We start from the raw sequence: 15874 nt of genomic DNA, 5'->3' as shown, positions 1-15874 counted from the left end.
TATATATATATATATATATATATATATATATATATATATATATATATATATTAATTATCGTTGAACTATGCTGAAATTGACATTGTACGGAATCTAAATTTTAGATATTAAAAAATTTATAAAAAAAATATTTGTGTTGAGTTCATTGAACCTTAATAATACTTGAACTAGATGAAAGAAAATTTTAAAATATATAAAATTATTAGTTGTAATTAAAAAAAAAAACATGCAAAATTATTGAGGTTGTCTTGTCTCAACTATTTGTGTCTCTTTATATTCTCTATTAGATAAAATATACCATTTTAGGTGTCGGTCAGTTCTCTATCTTGCTGAGCCAACGAAAGAGGAAAATAAAACTGATACTTGCCTTGCTTACGAAACTCGAGCTAGAAACACCTCATTTCGTTTCATTCCCGTTCTTCAATTCTTTCTTGAATCTAAGAGAGACTTCTCAAAATTTGAATCATTTTGCGACGTGTTCTGTTTACTATTCTTTTGTACTATCTTCTCTTTATCACGCTATTGTTCAGCTAAACGTAAGCGAGTAGAGGGAAGTAAAGGCCAACCACTCAGACCTGACGGGAATGAGCAACGACGAAATGATAACATGGGCTACCCTGGTATTAAAAGATCGACTTTTAAAACTATAATATATATCTTATCCGTTTAATTTTTCATAATTATCAAATTGCACCTCAACTTTAGATTAAAATTGTAATTTAAACCCTCGAATCATTTTTCATTCCCTATAATTGTAACGACCGATACCCATGATTTAGATCAGGATTCGATTCTTGATGGCCCCGACATGGTCACGTTACCTACTTCTCGGTTCTAAGAGTGAAGACTGTCCTCACATGTCAACACAGGTCCTTTCAGCATATTTTGTCCCTATCATCACGTATTACATATGTAGTGACTTTCAATTCTTTGGTCATCATATTCTTAAGATCGCTCTCATTCGAATATGAACCGCTAAATTTTTCTTAGTATATATAATTATAATAATAATAATAATAACAACAATAAAGTTTTGGAGAGAGAGTTGAAAAGCCAGCTCGGTGTTCGTGCCATTGTTTTCTTTTTATGGGACATCGACATTTCAAGTCATGGATTTGCTTTTTAATACATAATATTCGATTTCGTTATCGATATAACAATATTTTTTTAACCTAAATACTCGTGAACCGTCTTTACCCTAAGTCACTAATCGATTGAGTACGTGATAGTTAGCTCTTCATCCATCAACCCGATGGTCTTTTATATTTAGCTCTCTGACGGTGTGAGCTAAGTATCTAATTACGAATTGATGAATCTTGGGTCAATTGGTTTAGATAATGGTCGGGAAAAACGTTTCAAATCATCAGATGGTGAAAACACGAGAGATATTGTAAGATCTCATATCAATTGGAGAGTAGAACGAAGATTTGTTATAAGGGTATAGAAACCCTTCTCTAGTAGATGTGTTTTAAAACCGTGAGGTTGATGTCGACACGTAATAGACCAAAACGGACAATATCTGCTAGCGATGGGCTTGGGTTGTTACAAATTATATCAGAGCTAGACATTGGAAGATGCGCCAACGAGGATGTTGGGCCCCCAAATGAGGTGGATTGTCTCTCCCTAGTAAACGTGTATTAAAACTGTGAAGCTAACGACTATATGTAATGAGCTAAAGTGGACAATATCTACTAGGGGTGGACTTGGGCTGTTACAAATGGTATCAGAGCCAAACATTGGGAGGTGCATCAACGAAGACGTTGGACCCCCAAGGGAAGTGGATTGTCTCTCCCTAGTAAACGTGTATTAAAACTGTGAAGCTAACGACTATATGTAATGAGCTAAAGTGGACAATATCTACTAGGGGTGGACTTGGGCTGTTACAAATGGTATCAGAGCCAAACATTGGGAGGTGCATCAACGAAGACGTTGGACCCCCAAGGGAAGTGGATTGTCTCTCCCTAGTAAACGTGTATTAAAACTGTGAGGTTGACGACGATATGTAATGGGTCAAAGCGGACAATATCTACTAGCGGTGAACTTGGGTTGTTACAAATGGTATCAGAGCCAAACATTGGGAGGTGCATCAACGAAGACGTTGGACCCCCAAGGGAAGTGGATTGTCTCTCCCTAGTAAACGTGTATTAAAACTGTGAAGCTAACGACTATATGTAATGAGCTAAAGTGGACAATATCTACTAGGGGTGGACTTGGGCTGTTACAAATGGTATCAGAGCCAAACATTGGGAGGTGCATCAACGAAGATGTTGGACCCCAAGGGAGATGGATTGTCTCTCCCTAGTAAACGTGTATTAAAACTGTGAGGTTGACGATGATATATAATGGGCTAAAACCGACAATATCTGACAACGATATAAAGAAAAGTCAAAGTGGTCGAGGCTCGTCTAAATTACTGTCCAAACTCATTGACCCAAGGTCCACTCTAATCTATTTTATATCTAACTCGTTTCTTATTTAGTTAGCTACTAACCGTGAATAGCGTAACTACCACGTACTTTATTCATTAGTGGATTCCAACTGTAGCAACTTTTTACAAAATTTATTCATTATAGGAATAAAATTCTAATTTTTTCTAAATCATAGGGACCAGATTTATAATTTAACCATCTATTTTGACGTGGATTTTATTTATTTATTTATTTATTTATTTTAGTTCAAAATTATAGATTTAATCTTTATAAAATTTTCATTTATTTAATTTTTCTCAAGCTTATTATAATATAATAGGGTTTATTTATTTATTTATTTATTTCTAATTTACATTTTTATTTTTAATTATAAAAAAAAAGCCCATAAAAAGCATGGAATATTATAAAAAACACATATTTAAAAGTAAAAGATTTTACCTGACAAAGGCAAAATCCCTTTATTACTCTTTTTCTCCCACCAAAAAATTAAAAAAAAACTATATAATAATGAAAATTAAATTTATACCATTTTAAAAATATTTTCTCAATTTTTTTTTCCAATTATCCTTTTAACTTAAAAAAAAAATGTCTATTCAACTTACTTACGAATGAAGCGGGAAATCTCCGTTTAGACGTAGAATGAGAGGGGACGGGAAAGGAGACGGAGATTATATGTTTCGTCTCGCCTCCACCCACTTTTATATATGTTGAGAAATTTTGTAAGGACAGATTAAAACTGGAGATGGGGACGGGAAAGGCTTCCATGTCCTATAGTAATCTCTAATATTAAGATCATTCATCTTTTAAAAATAAATTTCAAAAAGCAAAAGTCAAGCCGTAGGTCACGTGACCTGCACTCGAGTTGGTAGTTAATTGGGCTTTTTCTTAAAGCAAAGCACATCAACCACCTTCTTGTTACCCAAAAGTCGGTCTACTACGGTCAGAGCTTCCATAAATACTTTGTACTATTTGGTCTTAATTCTAGACTAGACTAAAAATAACCTATGACCGACCTAGCTCAAATTTGAGGTTGATTCGAGCGAAATCCGCAAGATAAAAAGTTTCGTCTACGAGAAATTGTATTATATAACATACAATAAGTAGATAAAAAAAAAATAATTATTAAGAAAATAATTAAAAATAAATTTGATTATTGTGTGCTTAATGTATTCAATAATTAGTCCTAAAAAAATAATTATAAAATTAAAATAATTAGCAACAAAGTACATGCAGCCACGTGCACCGACATATATTTGTACGTGTTCATATGCTTAAAATTAAGTAGTTGCAATTAATTAATTAATAAATTAGTATATATATTTATTTAAAATTAAAATATCATTTCAGTCTCTAGTCTCTGTTCTTTTGATTACGATTCCATATATGGTTCAAACAAAATCTCTATATTTATAATAAATTATAAATTTAGTTTTTATACAACTCGACTTCGAGCAACAACGTATGAATAGGACTGGGTTTCTCGCTCCTACTTCCATCTCGAGATTATTTCGAGGGGATTGGCTAGATCAAGACTAGGACAGATGATCCCGAGGTAAGAAGAAATTGAATCCATACACTTGACCTTGAACGTATTGCTTCTACTCTCTCTTCGATGCACTGAAAAATGGGAATCCTGGATACACTAAAAATTGGGTATAAAGGACGTGAGAACCAATTTGAGTAATCAACAACGCCAAAAAGTCGTCTCGCTCAGGAGAGAAGCTGAAAATGTTATTCTCGACCCTATCTCGTGAACAGACCTAATGAAATGGAAGATTGTGACGGATCAGAGAAATATCTCTAATTTGAAATTCACTACCCACTTATTATATTATAAAATATATATATATATTTGGAGTGATTAAGAACCCTCTCTATATGAAAATTAATTAATTAATTAATTAATTGTCCAACTGTCACGTCAAAAAAAGTAATTTAATTTATATAATTATATTAAAAAAAGAATATTTTTGTTTAAAAAAATGGAATCTTATTATTATAATTAATAATGCATCTCAAAAGTCTCATATGGCTGCCACGTGCCAACGCTGCTGACAGAGGTCAAAAGTCTCCTATGGCTGCATTATTTATGGAAAAAATAAATGAGATTATTTCCTTTTTTTTTTTTTTTTAATGATTAAATTATTTTTTAAATTAAATCCATATATATATATATATATATATTAATTTAGTTTTTTTTTTTTAATTATCATAATTTTATAATATCAATTCAGATACTCTGATAAGGAATGTTTCGTTCTTCTGGGATCTCACGCGTTCGAATAAAAGTGGACTTCAAGGTATAGAATTATGGTTAAACGGGACTTAAAAATTTGATAGCTACTACCGATACAGTTGACAAGATGCATATCAAGCATGTTTAGCTGGGAGAAATCATATATCGAGTGACCCCACGAAACGTTCCCTAGGAAGTATGTGGTGAGCTCCTGAATTTTTTTTTTTTTTTGAAAACATGTAAGTGAAAACAAAATATTCTAAAATGACTCGTGTTGATCTGTGACCTAAAAATTTTTCATAAGAAGAACGTGAGTAAAGTTAAAACGTGCAAAACCGACTCATACTTGTCTATCTATAAAATATTTCTCACTCGTAGAAATAGGTTAGAACGGTAGATAACGTGATCATATCATAAAAAATGTAGAAAATATTTGAAACCATCGAGGTTAATGTATTTTATGACGGGTATGATTATAATTTCATTAACATATTAAAAATGGACAGGTTTAATTATTTTCCACTTGAGACATATTTAATCATTAGATGCTCTTTTTTTGGCTCAACATGAAACACTCACATGGATGACAACTTGGCCTTCAAGAGCACGGTTTGTAATTGGTAACTTATTTGGATTTTCTCAAATCCGACATTTTTGTTGTTTACAATGATTGAAGTGACAACGTAGAATCATCGATGTTTTTTTTAAGGTATGAAGTGTTTTTATTGTAACAAATATAATAGTTTTTTTTTTCCTACGGGGTGTCATGATTTGTTTGATATGAGATCAACCCATGAAAACTTTTGAGATTTTTGTGGAGGTACTGTTACGTTTGGGTTGAATCATGAACCAACTCGATCTATAAATCTTTTCATTTATTTGAACTCAACCCAACCCAAACTGTATAAGGGTTTGTTAAGTTATTGAGTTTTTTGAACACTCCTAGTTCGGGTTAACCCGAACCTTTATCTAATAAACTCAAAATCCTGAAACCGAACCGAGTTGCTTTCAAAAAAATAACTCAGTTCAACCCTTCTAATTTCAGGTTCGATTGATCAAGTTTTTCAAGCTTTAGCAGGTCGACACAAATAAAATAAATGTTTTAATGAAGTTTATAATGTTTTTATTAAATACCCAATAAAATAGAAGTTCATGTTACTCAATAATTTAAATTACATAAATTGAAATAAAATTAAAATTAAAAAAAAAAAGGATGTCGGTAAGTGCGATCCTAAGGGCAGGAAATTGTCGGGTGGACGTTGCCATGCTTTAATTAATAATATAATAATTTAATGACTTTCGAGAATTATTAGGAATTTGTCGGAACAATTTTCCTTAATTCTCAATTAAATTACTGTCGGCAGTTATTAAATTCATAATTCTCATTTATAATTTATATTTTTAATCATGAATATTTTATTTACTCCAGAACTCGATCTTTCTTTACGGTTGAGCTAAATTTTTTTTATTTATTATCGGTTTGGGTTGGGTTGAATTTTTAAAAATAAAAATTTTGGGTTGATCTGTAGATTGATATATTTCTGGTTGGGTCAACCCGACCTATTGAAAGATAGCGTTACAACAAAACCGAGCCTACCTTTAAGATTGTTACGAAGATTAAGAGTATTTGATGTTTGTGATGTGTTGTGACTTGTGAATGTTTGATATTTGAGTTCTATAAAATTTTAATTATTAAAGATAAATGGTATTATAGATATGTAGAATTTTAAAAAAAATTAAAAAAATATAACACGATAATTTGACTGAATTTAGTTGTGAACTTTATTCGGGTTGCTCGGATAACTAACCCAATCAACCCATCTGATTGTGAAAATTTTAGATCAAATAAGTTATAATACTTTTATTATTTTGTTTAAAAAAAACATTTGATGGTCCGAGTTGGATTGGGTTTACAGATTTTGTTGACAACCGAAATTCGGGTGGGGTTGGATGGGTAACTCAACCCAACCTGAAAATTTTCACAACTCAACCCAATCCAACGAATCCTTCTATTTTTGGGTTGGGTTCGGGTTGTTAAAAAAAAAAACCTAAACGAAGACGAGCTTTTTCCCTTTTTCTCTTCTTTCTTAAGTTTAGAAGCTCGCTGACGGAGACGAGCAGTCGAGCACATTGAGAGTGACGACAAGTACACTGAGATGGACGACGTGAGACTCAAAGAGGGAGACGGAGACCAACGACGATTGAAAGAGGAAGAACGAGAAAGATAAAATAACAAAAAGTCTCTAGTTTGAACTTCCGAAGCTGATCAATCTTGTTGTTCGAATGGTAAATTTTTTGGGGGGCTTCATTCAAATTTGGGCTTCAATTTTTTTAATGTTTTCGGGTTGGGTCGAGTTGACCCCATCAATTTCTTTTAGAACCCGAACCCAACCCAAACTTGATCCGATTAAAAAAAAACGGACCCAACCCAATCCTTATAATTCGGGTTGGGTGTACTAAAAATTTGAAAAAAAAAAAAAATCATTTAATAATTATTTAATTTTTGAAAATTGGGTTTTATTTATTTATTTTTGGTAATTTAGGAAATTGAAAAATAATTGGGGGAAAGAGGCGGTGGTGAAGAGTGTTGAGTGTTTTGAGGAGGGTTGGTCTGGCGGGGCTCACTGTCCTTTCTAATGGATTCTCTCCCTCTTCTCTAAGCCACACCATTCCAAACCCTAATCTCAATTCCATTTTCCGATCTCCGATGGCCATCGCCGCCTCTCCATCTCCTCCATCTTTCTCCCCTTCTGCTTCCTTCTGCTGCTCCCGGACTGACCCTTCCTGCTTCGCTTCATTCCCCTCAATTTCCCGCCCTTACCCTCTAACTCGGAGGATTTTCATCTCTTCTCGTCTCAACTCCTCCATCTTCTCCGCCGCCGCCGGTGGTTTTGGTTCTCCCGACAACGGGGATGTCCAGTATGAGCTCCAGCATGGATTCTCTTTGGAGCGTCGGAATACTGGCTCTGCTGTGTTTGTTACGCTTCCTCTTGATGCCGTGTCTCCGGCTGGTCAGGTGCGGAGGAGGAAGGCAATGTCGCAGTCCTTTAGGGCGCTTGCGGCGGCTGGAGTTGAAGGCGTCGTGATTGAAGTTTGGTGGGGTTTGGTGGAGACGGATGTGCCTTGTAGTTATAATTGGAAAGGGTATTTGGAGATTGTGGCTATGGCTCGTCGGTATGGTCTCAAAGTCCGCGCTGTGTTTACTTTCAATCAAAATGGCATGGGGCCGGACGATCCTCACTGGTTAGTCGGTTCAATTTCTCTATTTTAGTGTTCAATTTTGGCTAGTTAATGTCATTTACGATGTAGAAGACTGACGCCCACATCATGCTTTATTGCTTCGAATTTAAATTTCCGCATAGAATCACTGTAGGAATGCATGTTACTTCCCTATGTTAGGAATCACGAATTTCCATAATGATAGGATATTGTCCACTTTGTGCATAAGCTCGATGGCTTTGGTTTCCCCAAAAGGCCTAAGGCCTCATACCAATAGAGATGTATTCATTACTTAAGTTAGCCGAGGTGGGACTCCCTCCCAACAATCCTCAACACCATGCTTGTAATTTAATGTCTCCCACTTCTTCTTTATGGATAGCCTCTGGGTTGGGGGGAAGGGAGGGTGCAACGGGGACAGAACACAGAAGTCGGTCGATCAAACATAAGTAGTAAAACAGCAGCAAGAAAGCCTGCCAATCTGATATCTGCAGGAGCTTCGAAGTACATGGTTTTCTAAGACCTGTCTTTCTGGGAGCTGCATTCAATGGAATAGAGCTACTAGACTACAGCGAAGTTACAACTCTAGAACAAAAGTTTTTTGAAGGTCAGAGATATGGGGTTGAGTATAGTTTAGTGGACTGAAATGGCAATAAATGGTGAGTTAAAAAAAGAAAAAGGAAAAAGCAGCTGGGTCAGTAAGGGTCATGGTATAGGCATAATAAAGGACTTGGATGGAATGAGTTCAAATCATGGTGGCAACCTATGTAAGATTTAATCTCCTTTGCATTTCTTTGACACTCAAATGTTGTAGAGTCAGGCGGGTTGTCTTGTGAGATTAGTCGAAATGTGTGCAAGTTGGAAAAATGCCCATACAATTTTAAAATTCAGCATGAAGAGAACTAGAGAAGAAGTGGAAAATGATTCGTTCTCTCCCTACTCCTGGCCTCAGTCCCTAAACCTTCCTCTTCCTCCATGATCCTTCTTTTCCACTTCGAGCTTCTTGTTCAGTTGGCCCGTGCCTGTAACTTCAAGACAATCTGCATAGTTTGAATGAAAATCCTTATTTGTGGAGGTTAGCATGAGTCACGATGGAAGTAGAGTGAAGCCTTGAATATGGTAGCAATGACTCATACTCGTGATTCAAATCACTCCACAATAGGTTGGATCAATACCACTTGAATGACTCTAGCATGCAAGTTCTAAACACAAGAATTTGCAAAGTAAAAACTTAGCTCTCAACAAAGCTAAAATAGAAACTCTATTCTTTTCAATTCCAATTTGTGATGTTACATCGATGAAAGAAAAGATGATTTTATATAGCCTTTGACAACCTTAACCTATGTAAGTTAAGTACACAACCTCCATAAATGGCTCGTTAATAATGGATATATGGAAACCTATGTGGGTTATAATATAACCTTAACTCCCATTATTAAAAACTAGCTTAAACGACAAACAAATATTGAAATTACAATTAAAATAATGCAATAAAAGAAATGTGCTATCTAGTAACCATCCTTGGACTAAGTTCTATAAATTCAACTATAAGTTCATTAAATACAAATTAAAGTGCATTTAATGCAACTCTATCTTGAAGTTCAACTTTGCACATCATTTAGAGGACTCAAACATCTTCTAGAATTTCCTTTGACAAGCTCACCCTAGCTTGAATATATGTGACTAAAGCTTGTTGTAACTTCTTGGCTCTTGTCCTTGTAATTGGACCTTGAATGTGAAAATTCATTTCCTTGGCTGCTGCACATGTTGCACTAGAGGGTAATTTTATCAACAATAACACGGAATTCTTATGGTAGACGCAGTTGGTATTCTTTCTTTCAAATATTTTGAAAATCATGGTCTAGGAAGCATGGTTATCAAAATAATGCAAAAGGTAACCCCTAGGGTCTTAAGCTCCTAAATGGTCTAAGGACAAGATGCAAAAAAGACGGTGTATCTAAAAAGAAGGTTTTTAATGGTAAAAAGTTCGTCTCGATTACATCAGATTACACTAACTATAAGATGAGATGATAAAAAACGGTGAAGTTGGGGCTTCATTACATGGCCGATCTCTCCATAGTCCTTAGCCCATTCATTGTATGATCCTAACTTGCTTCAATTCCAATCGATGACTCAGCGTCATAACTCGATCAAAGTTTTCGTCTTATACAGACCTCTTACTTTCCCTTGTTTGTTGCAAAGATATTGCAAGAAATTTCTGCTGTGCTGTTTTAGTATCATTTTATTTTATTATCATCATATATCTATGACTGTAGTCATTTGAAGGGCCTTTTGTATGGACTTTCTTGAGGCTTTGCCTCCTTTTGTTTGTCCATTTGATTTATTTATTAAATATAATCTGTTAACCTCCTATAAAATTGGAAGCTGATAGATTTAAGTTTATATGAAATAGGAGTTGTCTTGATAGATTTAAGCGTTATTCTAAGATAGTGGTTTATCTGCCATTGAATCTGAAGTATCTCCTTTATTTCCCCTTTGTTTCCCCAATAAAACATTAAGGATTCCCCTTCCTAAATGGGTACTTGAAGAAATTAATAAAGATCCCGATTTAGCATATTCTGACAGATTTGGAAGGAGAAATATGGAATATATTACTCTTGGATGTGACACTTTTCCTGTTTTGCGTGGACGATCACCTATCCAAGCATATGCCGATTTTATGAGAAATTTCAGAGACACTTTTAGGCCTTATCTCGGAGCCATTGTAACGGTAAGTTGGTGGCTGTATCTGGGGTATTGATTTACGAGTTCCCATCTCTGAATTTGGATCTTATATCCATTTCTTAATGTTCATACTACAGGGAATTCAAGTTGGAATGGGTCCTGGTGGTGAACTAAGATATCCTTCGTCCCCTTCCCAGAAGTTGGCATGGGCATGGCGCTCTCGTGAGGTTGGAGAATTTCAGTGTTACGATAAGGTAGGAATGCGTAAAGCTTCTTCACCGTTTCGCGATTCTATAGCGTATCCTGTACGTGCACCAGTTGTTCTGATTACATTTTCTTTTCTTCTTTTCTGGTTTAGTATATGCTTGCCTCTCTGAATGCTTGTGCTCAAAATGTTGGGATGCGTGAATGGGGAAATGGAGGACCAATTGGTGCTAGTAATTTGATGAACAATCCCGAACAATCGGAGTTTTTTAGAGGCAATGACGGTTCTTGGAATACGCCGTACGGGGAGTTTTTTCTCAGATGGTACTCCGAAATGCTGCTACTACATGGGGAGAGACTATGCAAGGAAGCTGAAACCATTTTCAGAGGCATTGAAGTAAATTTGTCAGCCAAATTAGCTGGGATTCACTGGCACTATGGAACAAAATCTCACCCATCGGAGTTAACAGCTGGGTACTACAATACTTCAATCCGTGATGGATATCTCCCAATTGCTCGCATGTTTGGTAGGTACAGGTTCACTATCTGTTGTTCATGCTTTGAAATGAAGGATGTGGCAGAGAAGCAGATGAACCCTGTCAGTAGCCCTGAAGGGTTTCTCCGGCAGCTGCTGATGGCTGCCCGGGTATGTGACGTACCATTGGAAGGTGAAAACTCTGCATTGGGGCTCGATGATGACTCGTTTCAACAGGTTGTAAAGATGTCAAGGGTTTACACAGATGGGTTGGAGAAGCCCTCGTTTTCTTTCAATTTTGTGAGGATGGATAAGAACATGTTCGAGTATAGTAACTGGGTTCGATTTACTCGGTTTGTGAGGCAGATGTCTGATGCCTCCAAGCTTTTTCGAGCCAAGCTAGATCCTGGAAGCAACAGAGGCCTCTCTTCTGCAACAGATATTACTACTTCGAGATTGGCTCTTGTATATCATTGAAGATAATGTCACACGAATGCAAATCATTCAAAAAGAATGGTTCCTCCTATGTATGCATGTATTGTAGTAAGGTATAAACTACTGATCAGTCACATATATATAAATTTATGTAGCTATTTCTCTGTTATACACTTTTTCACATATTAAGTGATGTGTAAAGTCCTAGGAGCCAATTTCTAAAAAGTAAACAAATTCTTTGGTATTATATGCTCTTTTGGCAGCTTGAATGTTGATTGAAGTCAAAGGTAAATGGTTCCAGAAACAAACTAGGTCATGATGAGAGATATGATATAAACCGATAGTAAATAAATAAAAAAATGTAACAATTCAAGTTCACAGATATTTTTCTTTGGACTTTTCCTCAAGGTATCTACTACGGAGAAGTTTCCACCCTCTTGTAAAGAATGTTTTGTTCCCTTCTCCAACTCAGGTAAGATCTCACAAAAAAATCTCCAAATAAAGGTCTCTACACAAGATGCTACTTGAAAGCTAGTTCCAACAACTATGCCCCGGTAAGTATGAGCATCACCCTCGATCCATCTCTCTCTCAACTTTCGACTTTGGAGAAGAGGGATGCCATTCATGAAGATTGGAATCTGGAAATATTAGTCAAAGAACAGATATTAAAGAAGCGAGGAAAATACCATCACTTTCAAACTAACTTATTCCAATGAAGGAGTGGAATAGTGCATCAACTAAATGCATTGCATGCAAAACCATAGAACTCCCATTTTTTATGCCTCCATTACAATTCAAACATTGGGCGAACATGAGGCATACGTGTTTGCAGTGAATTATAATTTGTTTAAAAGCTCTCAACGAGATTTTAACCCAATATCATATCCCCTACAATTAGTTATCACCAACACATATCTTTCACTACCTTGAGAACAAATGCAGTGAAAATTACCACAAGTTCACTATTCAGAAGCATCTTGAAGGTAAGAGGGAATAATTATCACCAACGCTTGGCAGGTGCAGGAGTTTTCTGCGTACACTTCATGCTCTGAGCATTCTAAGACGACTTACTATGCAGATTAGCACACATAGGCGGCTCATTCATGTAAAGGACTTGTTCGGATAACTCACGAGTCACGGCATGTCATTTATTGAAACTCTGAACGATACATGAAATCATCCATCAGAAAGTAACAACAATTTGCATAATCCCCAATATCATCTAATTGAAAACAATAAAATCCTAATCCTAACAGCTAATAGTGGTCAGTTACCAGCTATAGATACGCTGAAACAAGTTGAGAATTCAAAGTTCAAACACAGTTTTGGTGCCTTATACTAATCCCTGTATTTACTACTTCCGGTCGCAAAAATTTAAGAACTCTGTTTTAGTCTCCTAGATCAATATGTTCAAAATTCAAGCATCTTCATAGAAATATGAGTTGACTAACAAAAAGAATGTACATTTTCTTTTAAAGTTTTTCATGAAAGAAAACACGAAGTTTGACAATGGATCATGAATATGTATTTCTATGAAGATGGATCATGACATATATAGAGAAGAACATGAATATGTATTACATCACTTGTATAAAATGTGGGAGATGTAGGGCTAAGGCTTAGTTTAACGTTAGAGAGCATGTAAGATTAAAAGTAAAACATCCCAACAAAAGCTTAGCATAGCAGATCATTTTCCCTTGATCACATGGATTGTCAATTTTTCACATTTTATTTAGCCCCAATACCAGCAATGCTAGCCATTTCCCTCTAACACTAACCGTCCCACCACTAGCCGGTCTTCTTTGGACTTTCCATTTCGGACTTCCTCTCCAGGTTTCTAAAACGTGGAGAAGTCTCCACACCCTCATAAAGAATGCTTCGTTCTCTTCCCTAACCGATGTGGGATCTCACAATCCACCCCCCTTCGGAGCCCAGCATCTTCGCTGGCACTCGTTCCCTTCTCCAATCGATGTGAGACCCCCCAATCAACCCCCTTTGAGACCAGCATCTTTGCTGGCACACCGCCTCATGTCCATCCACCTTATGGTCTCAGTCTCCTCACTGACACATCACCTAGTGTCTGGCTCTGATACCATTTGTAACCGCTCAAGCCCACTGCTAGCAGATATTGTACTCATTGGGATTTCTCTTTCGGGCTTCCCCTCAAGGTTTTTAATAAGCGTCTACTAGAGAGAGGTTTCCACACGCTTACAAAAAATGCTTCGTTCTCCTCCCCAACCAATGTGGGATCTCACATATACATTGGATCGTCATCTCTCATCATTTGACCTTATAAGCTAAACCATCAATTTTCACATAAAACACACAAGTTCCCCCAACGAATATGGAAAGAAAAGAAAGAAATATAGTGAGAGTACATTTCAACACGTTAAACAAAGTAGCTGATAAACCAACTATGCATGCATATAATAAGAAGTACTATTAGAAACAAAAGTACCTGATAAAACAGAGTAACCTCTAAAACAGGTCCAGCACCATCTTGGGTACAAAGAATCAATATCCCAAGTAACTTGGGTCACCAATATATTCAGCAATCTGTTCTAAACGCACATTAAGTAATTCATGGCTATCTGCATCCCGCACTACCCCTGTCTCTTTGTCAAGATCCCTCTCAACTAAACTCCCATAAACTCCCTTGTGCTTACCATAAAGAACAAGAACAGGTCCCCCACGTCTAGGAAGTGCAGTTTCAAGAAGCTCTTGAGAGACCCCTTGGACAAGCTCTCTGCTCCCATCAATGGATATATCACAAATAGAGGGTCCAACTACGTCTACTATCTCTCCCTTTTTCAGATAAAACTTTCCTCCCTTAAAGTCTTTGCTGATGATTCTAACGCGAATATGACTAGTGACCCAAGACATTCTACTGTTCTTCCTTTCTTCGTCCCTTGTACCATTTTCACGCTTCTCCACAACTTCTCTTCTCCGTCTCTGGCCTTTGTTTTCATCCTGAACTTTCAATTCCTCCAGTTTCCTCAAGAATCTTTCCTCTTCTTTGGAACCCAATTCGACAATATCAGTTGCACGGACTTTCACTTTGACATGTTCGTCTCTAAGCTTAAGAACAAGCAAATCATGATCTAACTTCTCGACAATTTTACCTTTCAGACCCGCATCTCTTCCGCCGATAATCCTAACATGTTTCCCAATAGTAGACAATCCATCACTTCCCCGATCTCTGTTTTCCTTCACTCTATCTCCATCTCTGTTTTTCTCGCGCTCTCTCCCTTTGTCTTTCTCATCCTTCTTGTTTGAAAGCCCAACAGGAACGTCGGTGACAAACCCTAGCCCTTGCTTGTCTGTTCTTCGATTATATTCCTTAACTTTAACATCCTCTTTGGCGTTCCTCCCAATTCCCCGACCCTGACGCCAGCCATAGCCTTCCATCAAAGCCGCAGCAAAGCTTTCCACAGGAACCTCCTCAAAATCCTCGAAGCCTCTATCCTCCGGTAACCTCTTCAGATCCGCTTTAAACTTCTCCAGCATAACAACCTCCAAAGGAGCAGGCCGTGGCTCCTCCACAGATTTCGAATCATCGGCACTCTTAATACCGTCGACGGACTGCCTGACGTTGAGACCAAACGACATCTTCGAATCTTCCGGCGGATCTAATCCAGAGGCGGACTCGAACTTGAGATCAGACTCGTCCGATTGCCCGAGCGGGACTTCCAGATTTTTCATTCTCTTCAGCGGCCTCCATTCGTTCTGGAGGGAAGGAATAACAATGTTTCTGGAGTTAGCCCTGGTTCCGGAGAAGGGTTTCGATGCGTCAAATTCGTTAACATACTCCTTGGAATCCTCTAAATCTCCATGATCTAGGGTTTTGTCGTCGAATTCCTTTGAAGGTCTGACGAGATTTGGCTTGGAAGAGGAAGAGGATTTGGAAGGAAGAGAGAATGAAAGCTTCATGGTTGAATCCCGAATCCTTCAAAACTGGGGGCCTGGAATTTCGGAAATGGAGTTTCGAGTTCTTTTGACGGTGGGATAGGGAGAGGCCATGAATCCGGTTTGACTTTAGACTATGGGGGAAAAACCGAACCGCCGGTTCGGCTGTTTCATTACCCGGTTTATTTATCATGCAAATCTAGGCTAATTTGAAATTTGAATAAGTAAAAAAAAAAAAAAAAAAAAAAAAAAAAAAAAAAAAAAAAAAAAAAAAAAAAAAAAAAAAAA

The 15874-nt window shown here is 36.8% G+C and overlaps 2 protein-coding genes across 4 annotated transcripts; one reads left to right on the top strand and one right to left on the bottom strand.

The window, feature by feature from the left end:
- The first annotated feature begins 7231 nt into the window (after nucleotides 1–7231).
- On the top strand, nucleotides 7232–11904 carry LOC111464080 (beta-amylase 1, chloroplastic-like). Its single transcript, XM_023108158.1, has 4 exons — nucleotides 7232–7908; nucleotides 10402–10612; nucleotides 10704–10820; nucleotides 10925–11904. Exons 1-4 carry the CDS (start codon nucleotides 7373–7375, stop codon nucleotides 11720–11722), a joined length of 1662 nt encoding a protein of 553 aa, XP_022963926.1. The 5' UTR covers nucleotides 7232–7372; the 3' UTR covers nucleotides 11723–11904.
- A 251-nt stretch (nucleotides 11905–12155) lies between these two features.
- LOC111464081 (protein MOS2) lies at nucleotides 12156–15684 on the bottom strand. 3 transcript variants are annotated; one of them, XM_023108160.1, is made up of 3 exons: nucleotides 14139–15681; nucleotides 12633–12839; nucleotides 12156–12318 (listed from the first exon to the last, which is right to left on the bottom strand). In XM_023108160.1, the coding sequence occupies exon 1, from the start codon at nucleotides 15608–15610 to the stop codon at nucleotides 14195–14197; it is 1416 nt and encodes a 471-aa protein (XP_022963928.1). In that variant the 5' UTR covers nucleotides 15611–15681; the 3' UTR covers nucleotides 12156–12318; nucleotides 12633–12839; nucleotides 14139–14194. The 3 variants fall into 3 exon arrangements, with proteins under 3 accessions (XP_022963928.1, XP_022963929.1, XP_022963927.1); XM_023108159.1 differs by lacking the exon at nucleotides 12156–12318 and adding an exon at nucleotides 12341–12379 and having other exon boundaries at nucleotides 12419–12839; XM_023108161.1 differs by lacking the exon at nucleotides 12633–12839 and having other exon boundaries at nucleotides 14139–15684.
- Nucleotides 15685–15874: the final 190 nt, after the last annotated feature.

The sequence above is a fragment of the Cucurbita moschata genome, unplaced genomic scaffold, assembly GCF_002738365.1.
Source record: "Cucurbita moschata cultivar Rifu unplaced genomic scaffold, Cmos_1.0 Cmo_Scf00029, whole genome shotgun sequence".
Lineage (NCBI taxonomy): Eukaryota > Viridiplantae > Streptophyta > Magnoliopsida > Cucurbitales > Cucurbitaceae > Cucurbita > Cucurbita moschata.
This window is presented reverse-complemented; position numbering and strand designations above follow the sequence as displayed.